We start from the raw sequence: 21,585 nt of genomic DNA, 5'->3' as shown, positions 1-21,585 counted from the left end.
CTACTTTTTATAGTTCACTAACTGGCCATGACGAGATCTCAAGCTGGGGAACAATATGGCGCCCTCTCCTGTCGCTGTGCAGATTTTGCAGGGATCAACGTTCTGCTAGGACGCATTCAGGTCCGTCGTTACAACCACAATTACGGCCATGTGACCTCTTACACACTCGATAACTTCAAAGTCAATTAAGATTTTCGTGTATAAATAGTAAATGCCCTCGTCGTCGAATCGTGATAAAAGCAACAACAACAAAAAAAAGGCTAACTACAGCTGTTCATTAGAACTGTTTTCCCGCTTCATGGTTGAACGGAAACGCACCATTCCACCTCCACTCCTGCCGCCTTCCGCCTTCCGCCATTCTCTGTGACGTCGTTCCGGTGGTTAGCGCTCGAAGCTAGCAGGTTGCTAACGTTGTAGCTCGTCTACGTCCACTTTCACTCTAAAGTGCAGCCATGGAGATAGGGACGGAAATCAGCAAGAAAATAAGAGTGAGTAGCAAGAACATACGGGATGCGTGACAGGGAAGTTGCGGATTTAATTGCTAACTGTGGTGGCGACGTTGCTTAGCTTGCGGCATGAGTCGGTTGCCGGGCAAAATGGCAACAGGGCGCTCGGTTACAAGCCAATAAGTTGTCGATATGTACGTTGTGTTTCCAACGAGCTCAAGCACGACATTGGCGGCGCGTCGTGGCTCCGCCGCACAAGAGGAAGGAAGGTCTTCAATGGGCGCAGCCTTGTAACCGGTTTGTGTTGCGCTCTGTTTGCAGGCTGCTATCAAAGGCAAGCTACAAGAGCTCGGCGCCTACATCGGTAAGTCGGAGCGCCGTCGCGAACGCGAACGCGAACGCATTCGTACATGAAGTCAGAATTGCAGGCAAGTGGCTCGCGACTGTTTTTACACCGCGACCCACGTTTGTGGAATTTAAGAACAATAAACATGGATTGTTCACAAGTAGCCCTTGAAACACATGCTTACATCACATCGCATCACAAACAGTCTTGGAGGAACGAATTCAGTTAGTCAACGCGCCGTAGTTTTTCGTCAAGTTGCCATTTTTGCTTGCCCGATTGGCGGGTTTAGGTCGGGGGATGACGTCAGTCTCTGTCAACTTTTGTGATTAAGGGCTACACAAATACATATGCGGAAAATATCGCAATCAAGTAAACTTTACGTTTCAAACAATGAAATGCAAGTCAAAGTGTTTTACACCGCTAAAATCAATCCACTCCCAACACACATGCACACAGGTAAAAATATCATCCATCCATTTTCTTTACCGCTTATCCTCACGCCGGTCGCGGGCTGCTGGAGCTTATCCCGGCTGCCTTCGGGCGAGAGGCGGGGTACACCCTGAACCGGTCGCCAGCCAATCGCACATATAAACAAACAACTATTCGCGCTCACATTCACACCTACGGGCAATTTAGAGTCTCCAATACACCTGTGGGGCAGGTGTGCTCACTGGGCACTGTGCCGGCGTAAAAATATCAGTGGAAGTAAAATAGGGACAGTGGTAACAGATCATGTCTCGTGCCCCATGATGTATTCTTACGCCAAATAGTTCCACACACGTGTTGTTGTTAACCTCGTACGTCGGGACCACGGTAAACCGAGGGCCCGGTGTACACAATCGCACAACAGCTTACCCAAACGCTGCGCTTGACTTCCATTTGGGTCTTGACAGACGAGGAACTCCCGGATTACATCATGGTGATGGTCGCCAACAAGAAAACCTCCCAGCAGATGGCGGACGATCTCTCGCTTTTTCTGGGAAACAACACCGTCAAGTTCACAGCCTGGTATGACGACACAAATTGTTTGCTCTTCTGTGCGGCTTCTGTCGTTTAATAACATCGCTTGATTCGTTTGAGGCTGCACGGCGTCCTGGAGAAGTTAAGAACAGTTGCAGTGGGTAGGTCACACTCGATATCTTGCGGGCATCCCATCATCTTGTCCGTATGGGAGACTTCAGCATAGGTTAACGTGGACTCGAGTCAAGTCACAATCCGGATTTATACATTGCAGAGCCCTCCTCCGTCAGACACGAGCCGCAGTCAATCGGCAGCGTGCCTGCCACGAGGACGGACGAGTTCAAGTCCAACCCTCGCTCTGACAGGACGGAATCGCGCAGGTCCTCCCACGACAGCAGGTGACGAAAATGCACAAATGAACAAAACGCTGAACTTTACAGGGTACCTTGACTTCTATTTGTGTTGCCGGCCAAAATGTTAGTTATGAGCCAGCTTCTGACGTGCTCTCAGCCAAACGCACAAATAGAAAATGAGAAGCCTCGCAAGGAGCTGCTGTAGGCCGCAACTCGCGTCCAAAAGCTCTCACGCACACGAAGGCTATGTTCACACTGCAGGTCAATTCCGGAATTCCCCCCCCCCCCCCCCCCATATCCGACCCGGGCCTCTTTCGTATGTGGACATAAATCGGTTATGTATCCCACGCGAGTGCAGTCTGGCCGCTCGAATACGTCATCAAAAGGCGACAAACGTCACAATTGTTCGGCGAAACGGACGCGCCGCAAAATGGTAACGGCGGGCGAAGCAGCAGAAAAGAAGATGCTTTAGAACTGATAAAGAGAAGAAAATGTTGGCTTCGGTTGCACAAAATCCTCCAAATCGCCACAAACGCGTCACGGCGAGACCTCTGCGAGGGGCCGCGCCGCATCGACAAGCCGCCTCGCTTTTGTTTTTGTAACGTGAACCACTGCGTGAAAAGATCGGATTTAACCAAAAGAAAATCGGAATTGCGTATCATGCCCCGCAGTGCGAACGGAGCCTAATTGGCCAATCGGACTCCGGGTTCTGACATCATGCAATAGGCCACGCCCCTTAAAGGCACACATCCAATGGTTAGTTCATTTCATAAAAGCAGTTTATTTCTTTACGTCGTGCTGCTTTTCCCGGTGAACCGATTGACTGCCAGCGGTTTTCGACGCGCAGACTTCCCGTATTGCCTGCAGCAGTTTCCACCTTGACTCTCGAGTCCGGCTGTCGCTGTATTTGCCGACAGGAGGCCCGGCGCCGATTTGGGCTCGTCCCGCCTGACGTCCGCCGTCAAGCCCCTCGTGGAGCTCCTCCCCTCCGAGGCGGTCATCGACATCAAGCCGGAGACGGACGACGACTTCGGCGAGGACCCCGCCGAGGCGGCCGTCGCACCGAGGGCCGCGCGGGGCGCCGCCGGTCGGCCGTCCGTGGAGCTCTACAGGCCGGGCCAGAGCAAGCTGAGCAACGCGTCGCGTTCCGCAGAAGGTTCCTTGCACGGGCGGCATCAAGACGGCGGGAGCGGCAGAACTTCCAAGGGCGGGTCCGTCAAGGTACGAGAATTGGTTGGCGATGATTTGCGAAGACTGTCCGTGTGCTCGTAAATTAGGAAGATCAATTAGAGGCTTGCATAAGCACATGACGTGAGAGTCGAATAAAATGTGCTCTGATCTGCTCATGTGGCCTCTTTAAAGCTGTACTTCAAAATGGAGAGTGCTGCTTTATTTTGAAATTCATCTTTTATTTTGCACAATAGGTAAGCGTCGTACCATACTTTTGTCCGTGTCGCTTGGTAGCGGCTGTCGCCGACGAAACGGGTTGGCAAGTGAACAATTCTGCCAATCCCACTCACTAAATCAAATGTTAAATTATTGTCACGGCTTCTAATGAATTGTGTAAACTTTAGTTTCGACCGCAGGAGGACATTATACCGCAGGAGGACATTATACAAGGTTAAAAAAAAATGTTTTGTTGACGTGGCATCTGTAAAGCTGAATAAAGTGCTGCTTCACTGCTAATGAAATATTCATTATTGTACTGTATGCATAGGAACATCAAAAATGAGTTTAAAAAAAAAAACATGGTACAGTTTGACGTGTGAAGCTGGAGGTTACGTCATTGCCAACGAAACATTATTTATTGGCAAACATGCATAAAAATGTTGGCACAACTAAAGACTAGAAGTAAATGCCTTACTCCTAATAGATGGCTGATGTTTTATAGCGTTGAGTAAATAAATGCCCCCGGCCGCTGGATGAGGACGACAACGATCAGTTGAAAAAACTGTAAGAATGTTGTCGACGGTCTTCAGGAGGAGTTGTCGCGGAAACGCAAGGCGCCCGCGGTGAGCTCGGTGGTGCAAGTGAACCGCGACTCGGACGAGGAAAGCGACGACATGGACGACGACAGCGAGGAGGAGGACGAGGACGCGAGCTACGCGGGCCGAGGCCTGTCCAGTCGGGTGTCGCTACCGTCCAAACCGGAACGAAAGTCAGTTTGCTTTTCCATTCATTTCGCTCTCTTGTGCCTTTTACACTTGTCACAGGTTTGCTACGCAAGTGTGGGATTTTGAAATCTCAAATGCGCAGGAACCCTGTTATCACCTTACGCGGTGCGAGCGTGCCCGCGGCCTTTACGTCGATCGGCCTTCTCTTGTTTCAGGCCGACCCTCCCGCCGGCCAAGCAGGCCAACAGGAATCTGATCCTGAAGGCCATCTCCGAGGCGCAGGACTCCATCAACAAGACGACCGCCTTCCCGATAGGTAGGTCCCCCGTCGTGCCCTCGTCGACCTTTCTGCTTCCCGTCTTCACGTCACCTGACTGCCGTCTCGCCCCGCCCGCCCCCAGCGCCGCAGAGGCGGACGGTTCCCGTGGCCCCGCGAGCCCGCTCGGCCCGAGCCGACCAGATGACGGCCGCCGTCCAGCTGGTGCGCCGGCACCTGCGCGGCGAGGCCGGCGGGGGGCCGGGGTACACGCCCGAAGAGCGGCCCGCCGGCAGTGCTCTCGGTATCTGCTTCCAATCATGTCCTGCATGCAGTCAACCGCCGTGTATTTGGGGCTCGCCATTTGTGAATGCACATTCGCAGATTTTCCTGGGGGTGCCGCGGACGGACAATTTTCTGTTATTGACGGAAAAAGTGACCCATTTGCTGATTTTGTGGTAACCGTTACTTTGGCACCATCTTGTGGCATCTTGGTGTCATGTAACAATGTTGAAGTAAGTTGAGGAGTTTGGTTTGGACAAAAATCATCTTGTAACATCTTGCTGTCAAAGTATTTTGTTGAAGCGAGTTGAACTCCGCAACTCCCTCATTTGGACAGAATTACTGCTTTGCTGCCATCTTGTGGCATCTACAAGCAAGGGACTCGAACCCGCGCCGTCTGTCTCCAAAGCCCCAAATGTCCCAGATGAGCTTTACTGCTGCCGTTTAAACCGTTATTGGTCTGATTTTCATGGTGTAATTGTAAACATCTGCTTTCATCTGCAAAGGATTTTCCATTCTTACTTTGGTCACCAATTCGTGCTTTTACGAGGCTTTTTTCGCAGTTGACCATATGACTTGTTAAACAAGAATGTAAAATGTGTGTGAAGCAACAATGACTGTGCAGCAACCAGTTGTGTTCCATTTTGGGTAATGGTCTTGATGAGGCTGCTTAGTTGTTTTCTGTTTTTAAGCATGTGAGTGAATATGATACCAACCCCCAGAATCATTCTGGCACCTCCCGTCTTGTTTCCATCCGCCGTTAATCAGGAAGTCGCCAAATGCAAAAAATCTCTGAATAGTTTTCACATTCGTGAATCGTTGGCGCTCGGTTGCTTGCCGGAATGCGAAAGTAACGAACGTCTCCTATCAGCTCCAGCCAGATCTGCGGCTTCAAATGCGCCGTCAGACTTGACACAGCGCGACAATGGAGACAAGAGTGATGATTGTGAGTATGATTTTTTCAACTGAATCCGTTGTACTCGGGTCAGCATTATGGCGTAGTGGTTGTCCCCATCTGCCTCACAATTGAGAGGGTCCGGGTTTAAAGGCTCGCATGTTTTCTCTGTGCTTGAAAGCGTGCGCGTACACGTCAGCCAAGACACTAAATTGTCCAAAGGTGAGAATGTGTGCGTGTGTGACTCTTATTAGCCTGGCAACCAGTCCAATGAGTCGTTGCAGAAGCGTTGTTCGTGTTTTCTGCGCAGCGGGCGGCGGGACGAAGCAGTTCGACACGCGCTCCTTCATCGTGAGTCGCCCGCAGCCGGACGGCAAGCGGAGGGACGAGCCCGCTCTCCCGCGCACCGTGCAAGCCAGGTGCGCTCGCCGCCGTCCGTTTTCCTTGTCTGTTTGTTTTTTTCTCGTTAGTTTTGCCTTTTCCGAAAAGCATTTGTTGCTTTGGCATGCGCATGATATCCAGTAAACGGGTTTCCGCTTGCCATTTATTTTGAGTCTTGTCATTTGCAACCAGCAAGGAGAAGGAGCTCTCCTCCAGCCCCAAGTTCATCGTGACGCTGGAGGGGGTCCCGAGCCCGCCGGGGAACCCGGCGGAGTCGGACGTGGAGCTGGACGACGTCAGGCCGCCCTCCAAGCCTGCCAAATCCAAAGTCGGCGTCCTTCAAAGACTGCAAGGGGCCCTGTCGCTGGGAGGTCGAGAAATAAGCTTCGTTCGTGTCAGATCTGTTTTAAAACAACAAACATCAGCTTGTTGATTCATTTGACTTTCACAGTAGTATGCTGATTAAAGTTGTTGCTCGGTATAAATTGGGTAATCGTTACCTGTAATTTGTTGCGACCATCACAAGAATGCGTTGTTTTGCCTCACGTGTCTTTGATCAGTGGGCGCCACGGAAGCGGAGATGCTCGACGTCGACTCGGCGCCTTTGAAGAAGCAGAAAGTGATGGAGCGCTGCAAGTTCTGGCCGGTGTGCAAGAGCGGAGACGAGTGCGCCTATCATCACCCGACCAGAACGTGCAAGTGCGTGCTTTCGCTAATACGAACACTCGAGCCCTTTTTCGCAGGGCACGCATCCAGGCTCGGCTGCTACAAGTGCAAAGATGCGCTATACAGAGACCATATCGAAACTTTTTGTCCCACATAGTCGACAGTTATTAAAGAAACTTCAACATATGACAAAGGTCTTGAGAGACCATCATCTAAAATGACTGAGGAAAGGAAAGCATGGCTTCGATGACTTTGCTATAGCAGCAGTCGCCTGTATGTTTTTGTTTTCTTCTGCTTCAAACGCTGCGTTTGTGCCGCAGGACGTTCCCCACGTGCAAGTTCGGCGACAAATGCCGTTTCATCCACCCCAACTGTAAATACGACGGCAGGTGCAGCAAGCCCGACTGTCCGTACACCCACGTGAGCCGCAGGGGCGCCGTGGCCCCGCCCGCCCGGCCAGGTGCTGCGCCCAAATCTTTCGGAAACCCCCGTCGTCGTCTGTTCCTAACGCAAAAGCCCTTTGCCCTCCCGACAGTCGCACCACCGGCGCAAACGGCGAGCACGTGCCGCTTCTTCCCGCAGTGCAAGAAGATGGACTGCCCTTTTTATCATCCTAAGGTAACACTTTCTTTTATCGGGCACGCTAATGAGCGCCTGTTACAAACTATTTGTCTTATTTCGAAACACTGATTGGCTTTATTGTCCTGCGTGCAAGTGACATGTTGGTTTGTTTGGAATAATACCTGAAATCTCCTCATAGTCCAAAAATGGTTTCTCCAACTTTCATGAAGACAACTGTACAACATTCTTTGTTGCAATACAGAGTAACAGTAAAAATGTTTGGTTTTTTTTGGGGGGCAAGCTTTTGTGGTCATTGTCACTCTTCATTCGGACCTTTTCCGGTGTGGCAGTAACTTCCATTTCCTGATCTATGATTGTCATGACACGTCAGAAAAAAACAAGCACAATTGTGGATGCGCACTGATCTGAAGTCTCTGCCTTTCGATGGGTTACTTACACTTTTGAGGTGTATTTTTACTGAAAATGTTGGTTGGACTCCACTTTTTGGTGTAGCAGTTCATGCTCTTGTTGTCATAGAAACACGCCAGCACTCGGTGCCATAGGCTGCTTTGTTATTGTGCCAGCAAATCTGCTTTCCTGCCATGTTTTGTCTGAGCACCAACCAAAGAGATTTTGACTTTGGTTTTGTTTCTCCCGGCAGCCGTGTCACTTCGCCGGCCAGTGTAACCGAGACGGCTGCACCTTCTTCCACCCCAGCGCGTCTGTGCCTCCCAGACACGCCCTGAAGTGGACCAAGACACAGAGCAGGTGACCCACCACCTTTATCCAATATCGACGCTGTCGGTTGGGAACCTCCTATGTCCAAATACGCTTAATTTGAAAAAAAGAATCATATTACAAATCCGTACTATTAATGTCCCCACATCATCTGTTATTTTTTACACATTGTGCAGAAAATAGCTTGAGAACAAATCTATGAACTTTCTGTCTTCCCTCACTCTGCGGGTGCTGTGCGGCATTATGTCACCTCAAGATCGAAAGTCTGGATTATTTATTATTATTTTTTTTTACGATAAGTGAGAATAGTTATGCTAGATCCATTTCAATAAGCCTGTTTGGTTAAAAGAAAAATGGATTCTCGTAATCCTTCAGAATCCAAATCATTATTTGCCAAGTGAGATGTAAAAACACGATGGGGAGTCACTGGCAATGAACGCTTATTGGTAATGCTGATACTTTATTTTTTTGTTTTTGACCATTGTCCAAATGATGCAGAGTCCTCAGGCAATTTAGAGCCGCTTGTAATGACTAATAGTGCAATAATCTGGTCCAGTGACAATTGTGCAAATTGTGCAGATAGTTCTCAAGCACGAGTGGCCAGTATTGGTCAACAACAGATATGCAAATACTACAGCGAGTGCACGAATAATGTAGACGTGTCCCGACAGAGATGTGACGACAATTTCAAGACAAAATCGACAGCATGTTACGATGGAATTGTAAGTTAACTGTTTTAAGACGTTCATGGCAAGAGGGAAGAAACTGTTCGGTGCAGAAGGAACAGGTCAGCCACGAAGGTAGGTGCGTGCAGATTGATTTCTGCCCATTAGACTGCGTAGTCGGCTCATTGTTTTTGTTTATTGCATCCTTTAAGGCCTAGAGGCCTTCGAGAAAGTTTGGGAAGATGATGTAATTAGAGTTGCGTGCTTTGGTCAAAGTATTAAAGCAAGCTGGCCTTTTTTTTTTTTTTAAATTGATTTAGTTTCCTGAAAAGTGATTTTGGAGACGTGAGGATTTCACCCAACAGCGGCGATTTGTCTCAAAGCTTTTGAAGCGCTAACACAGCTGTTTCTGTCTCTCAGCTAATGACGTCTCGACTTCAGTTTGTGACGACCGCAGATGTCCCGTCAAGACCTTCCATGGATTTTATTTGGTGGTTTTTTTTTTTTTTTTATTGTTTCTCTTATTCATCTGTGGCGTTGTGAGTAGCATTTTTAAAAGAAGAGTTTTGCAAGTTGCTGTTTTTTGTTTTGTTTTTTGGGCCAAAGCTGTCAGACTATTAAAATACTTGATGCAAAAAAACACAAGCTCTGCTTTCTTATCTCAGTTATTCTATTTCGGTAAAATCACGTATGATGATGGTGCGATGTTGCTTTTAGTTATTAGTGTTCCTAAATTGAACAATGGGAAAAAGGAGCATTCTGTGTATTTTCCCACCTCAATAGAAGGGGACCAACGAACTTGATTGATTTTATTTAAATTTTCAAATGCCATTTTTGTTCTCTACGTAGTTAATGTCATCGTTTGTTTGAATGTGTAGGTTTAGGAATCCTAATTTGAATCAAACGAAATGTGCTACCTGTTGTTGATACTCTTTGTTGACAAGTGCTTACCGTTTGAACGGTACACTGACGTCTTCTCCACAGATTTCAACTTGAAGAAAAAACGGACATGTGCGTACATAGTAACATACTGTATATAACAATAATTGGTATAATGGAGATTTTACCACCAGAATGTAGCAATTTGCAAGCGTCCAAAGAAAATTAGTGCGGCTGTCCACCCTAAATTGTTTGTATTTTTTAAGTTCTTTTATTGAATAGTGAATTATTTATAGTTGTAAACAATTCATCATTTAAAATTCAATGCATGATAAAAGGGATTGTATGTGTCAGTTTTCAGAAATGTAAGTTGTACATTTAAAACAAAACAAAAATCATAATCCTTATGCACTACTGCTGTTTTCGTGGCGTTCCTTTAGGCTTTTGGACGTTGTGATGGGCAGCAGCACCTGTGGTCGCCGAGGAGACAGGTGAGCAAATCTGCCTAGCAACAAAAAGCGAACCGGGAAAACCTACGACAAGCAAACAAATGGTTTTTTTTTTTCAGTTGTAAAAGGGTTCTAAAAGAATTATGCAGACTGTTTAATGATTGTTGTAGTTTGGCAGACAATTTAGAGGGTTCAAAAAAAAAAGTAGCTTCCTGGTATGTCAAAACGGGGGCCCTTTTGCCTCGTGACGTCACGAAACACTTCGACATAACGCGCCTCAGCCTGTTGGGGTATATCGCCACAACCCCAAACCCAAGTTTCGGTCGTCGTCTTAGTTGGGATCGGCGGTAGAACCCTGGTATCGATGGTTTACAAGATGGTGTCAAACTGAGGGACCGGGGGCCCCGATCCGGCCCGCCACATCGTTTTACGTGGCCCGCGAGAGCAAAGCATGTGCACTGACTTTTGTGTTTCTTGCTAAAATACCAAAATTGCAAACTGTGTTCGCTTTTTAAAACATTGACATATTCCAAGCATTTTTTTTGTTACCAATTCCCCTTTTAAAACCACTTGAATAATACTGTAGGTGAGCAGCTGCTACTGGCTTCTGATTTCAAAACTAGTTGTTTGTCAATTTGTGTATATGTAATAATATGAGGCAGTCATTCATTCATACGGGTTCACAGCCTTAAACCGTAACTACGACCGAAATGAGTTCGAAAGGCCTGGTTTGCAAACATGAGAATGAGTGCCAACATTTGCTCGGCGACAAATAAAAAAAGGCCTTCGCTGCAGTTGGCCTACAGAGGGCGCCAAACGGAATCGTGGCCCAACATTTTGGCGTATTAGGCTCTCGATCACATTACAGCCGAATGATTTGCTGACTTTTTGGGGTTGCGCCACAAAGTCTCTGGTGCGCGCCCCTCTGCAAGGGGTTTTCCCCAGCATGTGACAAGTGACATTATGAACAGCGCCGTTGTGTGTTCCACATCTCGAGCAGCCATTTTATTCAGCTAAATAAGACACCCAATATTTGTATTGTTCCCTGCCTCTGTGCGCGTAATCCGCTTTCCTCGAGTATATTGGGAAAAGACTGCCCGTGTCCAAGCGTTAAAAAAAAAAAAAACTGTGATGGTTGAACATGTTTTTGTGTAGGAGGACCGTTTTTTCTGCCAAGCAAAGCTGTTTTGCTCCTGATCTTTTTCTTTTTTTGTCAAGGGAAAAAAAAAAAAGTGTTCTTGCTGCGCCAAATGCTAGCTAGCTGTGAAAAATGACGAACTCGCATTAATGATCAATAGTGACCTCCACAATTGACTACTTCATACGCCTCAGTCCTTGCGCACAATTAGTTGGAAATGATCTTCATTTGACTTTCCTCCACTGCAGGCCTCGCAAACTGGTTGCAGGTTTCTTTGGGGAACCCTGCTGAGAACAAGTTCGGACACTCGGGAATGAGTCCGGAGTCGACCTGACGTGCATGTTTGTACTCGGAGGGGGTTTGAAAAGGGAAAAGAGAAAAAAGGGACATGTGCGAATATGAACGAGTCCGGGATCCCCTCGAGGCCCGCTGCCGGCTTTCGGCCCTCCATCCTCCGGCATTAAGTGCACAGTTTCAGCTTTTAAAAAAAAGAGGAAGGGGAATCTCCGACGTGTTATTTTCGCAATATTGCAATCCACTTTCTTAACGCGCGTGTGTGTGTGTGTGTGTGTGTGTGTCTTGTTTTTCGGGACTTTTCACTATTACCTGTTAAGTTTCCACCACTCCTACTCTTCTTCAAGTTACCACCTCGCCCCCTTCTGCTCTTTTACCAGAAACCGCACCAGAAGCTTCTAATTGGGCTGAGAGAGAGAGAGAGAGAGAGACAGAGAGAGAGGGAGGGAGGAGCGACGGAAAAGAGGCAAGAAAGACTCGTCAAGTGCTGCAGCAAATTGTGGTCAGCGGCGCTCCAAAGTCTCGCACACAGCGAAAGTCAGAAGAAGGAAGCAGAAGTGGCGTCGTGAGGCCGCAGCTGCCGGCGGCCATGGCGCAGGGCTCGGACAGCAACGACGCCGGCTACCGCTCGCCGTCACCTGGAGGCCGGCAGGTAGGCGCGCGAGTGCGCTCGCCGTCGCCGTCGCCGTCGCCAGCCTTTCGCGCGTGCACGCGACACACGTGACTCGCCTCCAGTCCACTCCAGTGGGGCCTCGTCTTTCTTTTTCTTTCCTTCCTTCCTTCCTTCCTTTCTTTCTTTTTTGTTTTTTTTCTCTCCCCCAACCCCGCTCCCCTCTCCCCTCTCCCCTCTCCCGTGTCCGTGTTCGAATTTATCACTCGGGCCGAGCGGCCTTTGTCAAAGGCAAACGTGTGAATGACACGCGAGTTGTCGGGAACACTTTGCGTGGCGAGTGCCGCTGTCACAGAGTCATCCGATATTCCCCTCTGATGGGCTTTTACTGATTTTTTTTTTTTTGTCTTGATGAAGATTTGTACTTCCAAGTTGTTGTTCACTTGAAAGGAAATGTTGTTAACTGAAGTCATTGAGCTTCTATTAACTGCAGACGCAATGTTGTCAGCCACATGGTGACATTCCTCCCTGTCTGTCTGTCTGTCTGTCATACAACGTTGCAACAGTCTCAAATAAGGGAAAAGTACTTATTCTTCACTTTATTCCTTAGTTTTAGGACTTGTTCTAATTTCAAAACCATTTTTATGGTTTAATGGGATTCAATTTAACGACCATAAAAACCTTCCAGTGTACAGCTCGTGTTTTAGGACGCATTTTAAAAAGCCCGGGTGTCGAAAACAGTCAAAGTACTCAACAGTAATCCATTGGATGCTTGCTAAGATGAAATCTTTCAGTTCCACTTGAAAGTGTCGAAGGTTTCGCGGGGTTGTTCAACCTTGGACGTCTCAAGTGAAACACAACGGACGCCGGTTGACTTCCAAAGTCTTTCAATTTCAAATGACACTTCTCCCAATATCTGGAAGAATGTATCACTTGACTTTATTGCAAATGTTGGGAGAAATGTGATTGGAATTGTGGCCATCTTGATGGTCCAACAGACTCCAATAAAGAACGGTTACGGAGAGAATGTTTTGGTTCAACTCCAAATAATATAAAAAGCAAAAACTGGTACTGTACTAGTGATCGATGTCAGAATCTGCAGTCGGGTTGGCCGATGAGTCTGCGTGTGAGTGTTTGGGCGTGAGCTGTGGCATACGGCAGCTCCTTGCAAGTCTCATCGTTTTGTATTTGGATTTGTCCTGTTCAAGAAACGATGATGCGACTGTGGCTCTCCTTGCCTACGTGCCGGGGCATCACCGTACCTTAATCGCTCCGGTTTATTATTATTATTTTTTTCCCACCAGTATCTGAAGCTTGCTCATAACTCGAGTTTTGTCTCGCAGCGCAAAGCAAAAAAAAAAAAAAAAAAAAAAAAATGGAGATGACAGCTTGTAACTTGAGAAGGTTGAGGTACGTTCAAGTACGCTTCTATTGGAATGAAGGCACATGATGATGTTGAAGTCCCGCGCTATCATTTTGGGGAACGTGGGTCAAAACGAGTCTGTGACCCCCGTTTCCATTTGACATTTTTGGGCTTTGTCAATTGGATGCAAAAACCCTTCGAACGGCAAAAGCGCTTGCAATCGCTGACATTGTGACGTAGTTACGCTAATTCATATTCAAGTCGCCGCCCACGGCGACACGGCATTTCTGGGTTCGAAGCCAGCGAGTCTCAGCCGTACAAATGCAGTCTACAGTAGAAGTATGCATATGTTGCGTTTTACGTCAATACTTAACGACATTTCGACTTGATGATGTAACAGCGGTGGATGAAAATAGCCACGCTTGCATTCATTGTCCCCGACGACGATCATCGCAGCAGCTTCGATTCACGGGAATGGGAGCGGATGATGAGTCTTTCTCTCGGAATGTTCCGCGCGCCCTCTTTCCGCTCACGTTCTCGGTTAGCGGGCCAACAATCCGACGCTCTGCTCAATTGTGCTTCGCAATCAAAGTAAAACATCGAAGGGCAGCGTTTGGCTGCTAGACTCCAATAGACACCCACATGGACCAATCAGAGCAAAGATGTTTTCCATATTCAAATTGGGGAAGATGAGCGATCCAGTCAGAGCAAAGCTCATTTCGATGTCCCATAATAATGAGAATTTTGCCAGTCTCAAAGGCGGAAGGTGGAAAAGACCAAATGGAATCGCTCAAAAAAAAAAGAAAAAAGGAAAAAAAAAAGGACATCCTGAGCATTTCCAACCCAAATGATCTTGCGCACCCGAAAACAGGACATCAAAGATTATGAAAAATAAAACAGAAAACGTGATGGCACGGGATGTTGGGATTGGACGCTTATATGCGTCCGTCTTAAAATGAAGTCCAGCGTTTCTTCCTGAAAAGCGAACGCTGAAGGAGATGAATACGTTTTGACTGCTTCTTCATCAAGACCGAGGGCGTGAGGGCGTGAGGGCGTGAGGGCGTGCGGTTTATTTAACAGGCTGGACCTGTGCGGCGGAGGCTTTCAGTTAGGCCGAGCTCACGCCCTCTTTCCCGTCCCCGCAACGGCTCATTTCCACGTCACAGAAACGCTGCGCTCGGTTGACACGTGACTCAACTCGCTAGCAAGGTGGCCGGGCGGGGGGCGCGTCGTGCTCGTCTACAACCGCGCCTTTCGCATGGAGCGCTGTCGGAAGCTGATTGTCTCGATGGCGGGATGACGCGACTTTTGAAATACAAGCCGTCGTTCGGTTCTTGTGCTTTGACTTCTAATTTCCATTATTCTGTAGAATGACAAATATTAGTGCTGTACTGATGAGTTGAAATGTCACAATGAACAGAATATCCGTCTGTCTTATACCGGCTAAGGCGGACACACCCGAAGGAGGAGCACAATAGCTATGCAACTGGTGCAGTGTGACAAAAACTTGTTGCATTCTTTTTAACTCTATTTAATGATGTCATTACTGTATGTTTTGCATAGAGTACAGTTTTCCTCATTAACAAAAGAAGGCTGGAACAGATGCATGGCATTTGCGTTCATTTCCATGGACGAGATGATTTGTGAATTTTAAGTGATGAGAAAGTTCACGGAACAAATGAAAGTCGAATCTTAAGGCATGAAAAGGGACGGCCGGATGATCGTGACGAACAACGTTGTGCGAAAGCCGAGTCTCAGTTCTCGTGTGCACTTTGAAAAAGTTTGTCTGTGCTCGCGTGTGTGGGCAAAATTGCAAAAATGCAAATTAGCGTCACCGGAGAGTCCAAATGTTCGATATGATTGTGAGTGCGAATGCTCGTTTGTCTACGTGTCCTACCCAAACAAAAAAAAAAACCCCAAAACCCAAATGCAAACATGAACATTTGTGAAGAGCGAAGCACGCATTTGCGGGGATTGCTTCGGCAGTTCCAGATCCACTTTTGCTGCGGGGCTTTCTGATTTTCCGTTTTGTTTGTGTGTGTGCGAGCGCAGAGCTCGTCGGACGACGTGAAGAAGGTGATGCGGCGCGAGAAGAACCGCATCGCGGCGCAGAAGAGCCGAATGCGGCAAACTCAGAAGGCTGACAGCCTCCACCTGGTGAGACAAACAAGTTTGCCTTTCAAAGTTGTCGCCTGGGATCAGTGAGAGGAAGTCACAAAGTACAAATGCTCTGTGAATGCACTTAGACTTTTCAGGTATATTGTACTTTTGATTGACCTTTTGAGTGTTGACATTTCAAAACGGATATCTGTACTTTGTGTGCCTTACTTTGTCAAAGTACGACGTAAAAATGACGGAAACGGAGAGAAACCGGAGACAGCAGCGCCACGCGGGCGGCATTAACGACGTTGATGCAACAGGCTCGCAAAAGCAAGATATTCCCCATATTGGGCCGCGTTTAAGAGAATTGTTTGATGGAGTCGCCGGCGACAGGAACAATTGGTTGGCCAATGTGAAAAAACTAACAATTATCATTATAATAATCGATGAATCAGATCAAAAAAAAAAAACATTTGGAAATGTCTATCCCTTCATTCAAAAACAGGACATGAGTTCAAATTCAAAGAAATTATGATTTAGTTACTGGTTTGGTCTGTAACAAACATGTTGATCATTGTTTGTTCAAGTCAAATCAGATGTTTGCAAATGTCATATTTTGAAAAAACACAAAGCTAATGCGTCTGCTTTCTTGGAGGAGTACAGAAATCAGACAATATTTGAATTTCCCAGGATTTGTGCAATGTTAGCTTAAACAAGGTCTCTAAATGGTTAATCGATTCTCAAAATAGTTGTCAATAAATTGAATAATCGATTCCTTATCGATTCATCGTTGCACCTCTACATACAAGTAAGATTTTTCAGTTACCCACTCACAGTTAGTTAGCATAGCTGGCTACAGGAATGATTTGTGGAGAATCTGAAAAAAACAACAACAACAACAACACGAAGGCAAGTTGCATCATTTGTTATGATTAGCAAATTGAGTCACGATGTTAGCAAAGCTTTGGGAACACGTTTTCAGAGCATAAAAGCCTGAGCCAACGCTAGCTAGGTAGCTAGCTTTTGGTTTAAAAAAAAAGTTATGCTGTACTGTATATACAGTCTTTGATAGTACAAATGCATTTTTACTTTTGTACTTAAGTACGTCTCAGACTGTACTTTAAAAAAAACAAAAAAACTTTCACTTTTCGACTTTAAACTTGAGACTTTACAGAAGTATCTGTACTTCTACTTAGATGGAGAGTGACATTTTTTTTGCCACCTTTTCCTAGGATAGGCTAACCTAACAAGCGCTGTAGAAAATGAATGGATGAATGGATGGATGGATGTTAGCATGTCACTCGTCAAAAGATGTGACCTTTCCCCTGGGGACACATCCAAGTTCACAGTTGCTAAGTAAGTGCCCAAGGAGCAATGTTCTCCTTCCCCCCACTTTACATAATGCTACCTGACCATGTGGCGATGTGTCATGGCTTCTGTCGAGCGCCACACTTGGACGCCGCTCGCAATGTTTGCTCGAATAAATTAGCACGTGTGGGCATTAGCCAGTATCCAGCACCTCCCTTGCAAACTGAAACTGAGTGAGAGGATGAGAGAACTCCAGGATTCTACTCAGTTCGCTGCTTTTCTTCGGCCTAACCGTAGATTAGCAAGACGTACGACACATTAGCATTGAGCACACACAAAAAAAAAACAAGCGTCATTTATTTAATGATATCGTTTTGTGTGTTATATGGGTTGAAGCGACTAGTCTACTGTTGGGGGAGGTGAGGGGGAACTGCACCCGGGGATGGCGAGGAGAGTGAGCTTGTATTTGGGGGCTAAAAAAAAAAAATGTCCATTACACAATTGATCAGTCGACTCGACTATCATCACCTTGCTGTCGACTATAAAGAATCTAAAGACGACGATGGGCTGCTAATGCCAGGATATTACATCTACTCAGGAGCGCCCCCTTGAGAAAGGCTGCGCAATGGCTAGCTAGTATTTAGCGTGCAAGTCTGGTGACACGCTAGGCACGCTAAAAACATCAACAACGCTAATGGAAAGTAATACCCAAAAATACATTTAGTTGAGGGAAACATGCTATTGGCTCATCCAAAACAATCAAAAATAATAAAATAAACAGAGTGCCATAATAGCAATGTTCGAAATGAAATCAAATGAAGCTAAAGGAGACAAAAACATTGAAAACATATAATCGGAGCTCAACACGCCAACGTCGGAAGAAATCTAAATAACAAAATACGTGAAAATAAAGTGAACAAAACAAATATAATGTATAAATGGACCGAAGTATGACAATGCTAATGGAAATAATAACATGATATAAAAATCATTAAAAAAAATGAAAATACGGGAAACGAAACACACAACATGCAGACAGAATTTTTTTTTATTTTATTTTTTTAAAAACAATAAAATAATAAAGGGAGACGAAACTTTACTGTATGAAAGCGCTTTATAAAAAAGTTCGATTGATTGATTTATTGATACACAAAATAATCAGAGCAGCAATGATTCTGGCTAAAAATGTTTTTTTAGAAATGTTCAATAAACTATATATGAAACACACAAAAATAATAATAATAAAAAAGAAATAAAAGAATAACAATTTAAAAATAGCAACTCTCGTGGAGTTTAAAAAAATCAATTGAAATAATATAATCTATTATGAAATAGCTTTACACCTTTTCCATGTTATGACTAAACCCGATAAAGCCGACATTAGTTTTTGTTCTCATTGATGAAGTGTTTCGGTGGGATGGGACTGCAGCAAAAGATGCAGGTGCCTCCTTTTCAACGTCGCCCCGAGTCTTCGGCGCGGAGGGAGGGGGCCCACAGCGTCCTCGCTGCGGTTTGACTTTCGTCCTCTCACCACATAAACAGGAAGGTGTAGTTTCCCTCTCGATGACACCGTCGCGACTTCCTGTCAGCTCTGGAGTATTTTCTTTTGAAAATGGGGCGGCCGCAGGGGAGGGAAGAGGGCAGCGACTTCTTGTAAAGGCGCCCGCGGCCCGCGTCCCGCTATTTGGTTAGGTGACGCACACGCCGGGGATTTGCCCGCAGCTTGTGCCGACCCGCAGATGAGCGATAAAACGCTTCGGTGTGACGATGACCTTTTTTTTTTTACTACGACCTCAGTGGAAGATTTCTCCCCCCGCTACTCCCACTCGGCGACCTCTTCCGGGCACTTCGCTCTGCTTGCTTCACATCAAAGCTCATCAATGAGTCACCTGAGCGGGTTTTTTGTTTTCTTTTTTTTGTGGGAAATGTGCAAATGTCGGGTGATTTTTAACCTTTTCGTCCTGGTTGCAAATGATACAAACTGCTCTAATCCACCAACAGGGCCATCAAATGCAAAAAAAAAAACAAGCACGATGACCTGTATAATACAAATGTACTATCTAGTAAAATCCAAGACAAGAACCGTTTCAACTTTTCTAAAAAAAAAAAAAAAAAAATCTATTCTCCGTATTGATTGATCCTATTTTTAATGTAACAATACGTGGTGCCTTGAGACGCAGGTGACCGGGTTTCCGGGTCTTCCCGGCGACGAGCCGAGTTTTTGCTTCGACTTGACTAAATGTGAGTGGCAGTGAACTCAACTGACTTGACAACAGGCAGCTGTTTGTAAACAATTGTTCCTAAAAGAGGCTTCGAGCTGTTCGTGGCCACTCCCTGCTGACGTTTACTGTCTCAATGTTGTTTTTTTGCCCCCCTTATCAGGACAGTTCTTGTGGTCGTAGGTGGCGCTTCTTCACTCATAGCAGAAAACCTGCGTGCGCATGCGCAGATAACGGCTCTACCGATCACTCGCGGTGCCGTGAAATGTGTTTGGGGTTGCAAAACCCGTTGGAAACGTTCCATTGAAATTAACGGGAATTTGTGGGCATAAAGGAGAAAAACCAGGGATTGCAGCATTGAAGGTCGGCTGCGACCTCATTCATCGCCGTGGACATTTGTTTTATTTTATTTGACATTTACTGCCACCGTGGATTATGTATGGCAAGTATCTCTTTCGACAGGTAAGCACGGAAGAGGGTCTCGCCCAGCTTGTCTGGAAAACGAATAAGCCGCTGTAATAACTAACAGATGCCCGCGGATGGCAGCGTTGCATCGCTTTGGATTTGAGATCGGCACAGATTTTGAGTCGACGATAAAGATCAGGCGGTACATTTTGGATTATGAGGCAGAGAAATGCCGACATGTCGGAGGCCGGACCAGTTTAGGCACCTCACACTCACACAGAGCATGTGCTGCATTTAAGTGGGCTATAAAGAGTATGTGTCGCGAGAGGCAGTACAAAGTTTGGGTCACGGTTGTTTCACGTGTGACCGACAGCTGACCAATCCCTGCTGCTTTTGTTCCCCAGGAAAGCGAGAGCCTGGAGAAAGAGAACGCTGCGCTAAGGAAGGAGGTGAAGCAGCTGACGGAGGAGGCCAAGTACCTGTCGTCGGTGCTGAGCACCCACGAGCCCCTGTGCGCGGGCCTCACCCCGAGCACCCCGGACCTCCCGTACCCGCCTCACCACCACCACCACCGCCACCACACCGCCTACCACCAACAAATCGCCGTGCCACACTACCAGCACTGAGCCCACCCAGCCAGCCTCTCACAGACACACACGGAGCTGACCCGGAGGATTACCATAGATCAGATTGTGTCACCTTCCATGACAACAGTTTATTCCCCGAGCGGTCACAATATTAGGTACACCTGAACAACCCCAGAATGCTCGGCAGTCAATCGCAAGTGGCGGTCGGGAACTGAGGTCCCTTTCTAGAGAGCTTCAGATGGTGTTCCACAAGGCTCTCTATACAGGATGCATACATTTTGACATTATACTCTACATAAGTTTAACAATTGCAAAAACACGGTGTTCCACAAGGCTCAATATTAGGTCCACTTTGTCAAATTTACTTGCCATTCCAGTTGGAATGCTAGATAAGATTGTGGTGATATTGTATTACCGTTGTAGGACGTAACTGCTGTAAACCAAGGACTTTCTAGAGAGATTCAGATGGTGTTCCACAAGACTACAGATTTCTATTATACTCTATACATAAATTGCACAATTGCTGACCATTGCTAACCCTAACAGTAGAAAACGCGGTGTTCCACAAAGCTCTATCTTCGGTCCAGTCTACATGTCAAAATGACTTGGCATTCCAGTAGGAAAGCTAGATAAGACTCAGGTCGTAGTACTCTAAAGCAAGGACCTTTGCAAGGCAAAGACAGATAAATGCCGGGTCGCCTCCTGTTTATGGTTCCGATGCGGCAGTCTCGTTGGTTCTCTTGTCTAGACGAGGCGACTTAATGCTGTCATCAAAATGTGCAGGTGTACCTAATCTTGTGTGTGCTGTTTATACGCCAACTCCGATGAGCCACCAAGCAGTCTTTGTTTACACTGCGACAAAGAACCATTGATTGCAGATGATTCATTTGTAAAATGTTTTTGTTTTTTTTTGGGGGGGGGGGGGGGGGGGGGGCTTGTCATGAAGCTTGTCTGTTACATTTTTAGTTTTTTCTGTGTAAATGTAGATCTCAAAACTCAGGAGATTTTTTTTTTTTCCCGACCGATTTGATTGTTTGACAAAGCGAATGTAAAGTCGAGCCAAAGTTTGACGAAAGGAAATATTTATTAAATGTTGGAATGCCTTTATGATATCCTATCCAGCCATCCATTTTTTACAGCGCCCGTCCGTGGCGTACAGACGAACGAGCATTCACACTCACCTTCAAAGTTTTCAAGATAGCGTTTGTAGTTCGGCTTTTGAATCATGGGTGAGGTGAACGTTTCCAATTGGGCGTTGGAGGTTTTTCAAGTCCGGGTGTGGGTTTGAATGTGTGTTGACCTGGTGAAGACCCTAAAAGTGCCAGTAAGTCTCAATTGTTTGCTTCCTTTCACACTACCTTGTTGCCTTCCATCCTTCCTCTTTTCCGACCTTATTTCCTTCCATCCTTCCTTCATACTTGCTTCCTTTTTTCTACGTTCCATTCTTCCTTGCATTCTTTCTAACATTCTTTTCATACCCTCCTCGCGTCCTTAACGTGCAGTACACGGAGGAGCCACAAGGTGGGGGGCGCGCGCACACGCACATAAATATCCAACGTCTGTTTTTTTT

At 46.4% G+C, this 21,585-nt stretch overlaps 2 protein-coding genes across 4 annotated transcripts; both read left to right on the top strand.

The window, feature by feature from the left end:
- Positions 1-329: 329 nt before the first annotated feature.
- zc3h14 (zinc finger CCCH-type containing 14) lies at positions 330-9,308 on the top strand. Of its 3 annotated transcripts, XM_061754231.1 has the most exons (17): positions 330-488; positions 768-810; positions 1,686-1,800; positions 1,873-1,913; positions 2,027-2,150; positions 3,023-3,326; positions 4,085-4,263; positions 4,435-4,535; positions 4,621-4,779; positions 5,629-5,703; positions 5,963-6,071; positions 6,226-6,404; positions 6,594-6,732; positions 7,020-7,159; positions 7,235-7,317; positions 7,922-8,028; positions 9,084-9,308. In XM_061754231.1, exons 1-17 carry the CDS (start codon positions 453-455, stop codon positions 9,085-9,087), a joined length of 1,938 nt encoding a protein of 645 aa, XP_061610215.1. In that variant the 5' UTR covers positions 330-452; the 3' UTR covers positions 9,088-9,308. The 3 variants fall into 3 exon arrangements, with proteins under 3 accessions (XP_061610215.1, XP_061610214.1, XP_061610216.1); XM_061754230.1 differs by having other exon boundaries at positions 7,020-7,317; XM_061754232.1 differs by lacking the exon at positions 4,621-4,779 and having other exon boundaries at positions 7,020-7,317.
- Positions 9,309-11,390: 2,082 nt separating this feature from the next.
- batf (basic leucine zipper transcription factor, ATF-like) lies at positions 11,391-20,933 on the top strand. The gene is made up of 3 exons (XM_061754744.1): positions 11,391-12,075; positions 15,449-15,553; positions 19,833-20,933. Exons 1-3 carry the CDS (start codon positions 12,013-12,015, stop codon positions 20,052-20,054), a joined length of 390 nt encoding a protein of 129 aa, XP_061610728.1. The 5' UTR covers positions 11,391-12,012; the 3' UTR covers positions 20,055-20,933.
- Positions 20,934-21,585: the final 652 nt, after the last annotated feature.

This window comes from Phyllopteryx taeniolatus, chromosome 18 (genome assembly GCF_024500385.1).
Source record: "Phyllopteryx taeniolatus isolate TA_2022b chromosome 18, UOR_Ptae_1.2, whole genome shotgun sequence".
Taxonomy (NCBI): Eukaryota; Metazoa; Chordata; class Actinopteri; order Syngnathiformes; family Syngnathidae; genus Phyllopteryx; species Phyllopteryx taeniolatus.
Note: the sequence above shows the minus strand (reverse complement) of the source record. Positions and strands in the feature narration are given on the sequence as shown.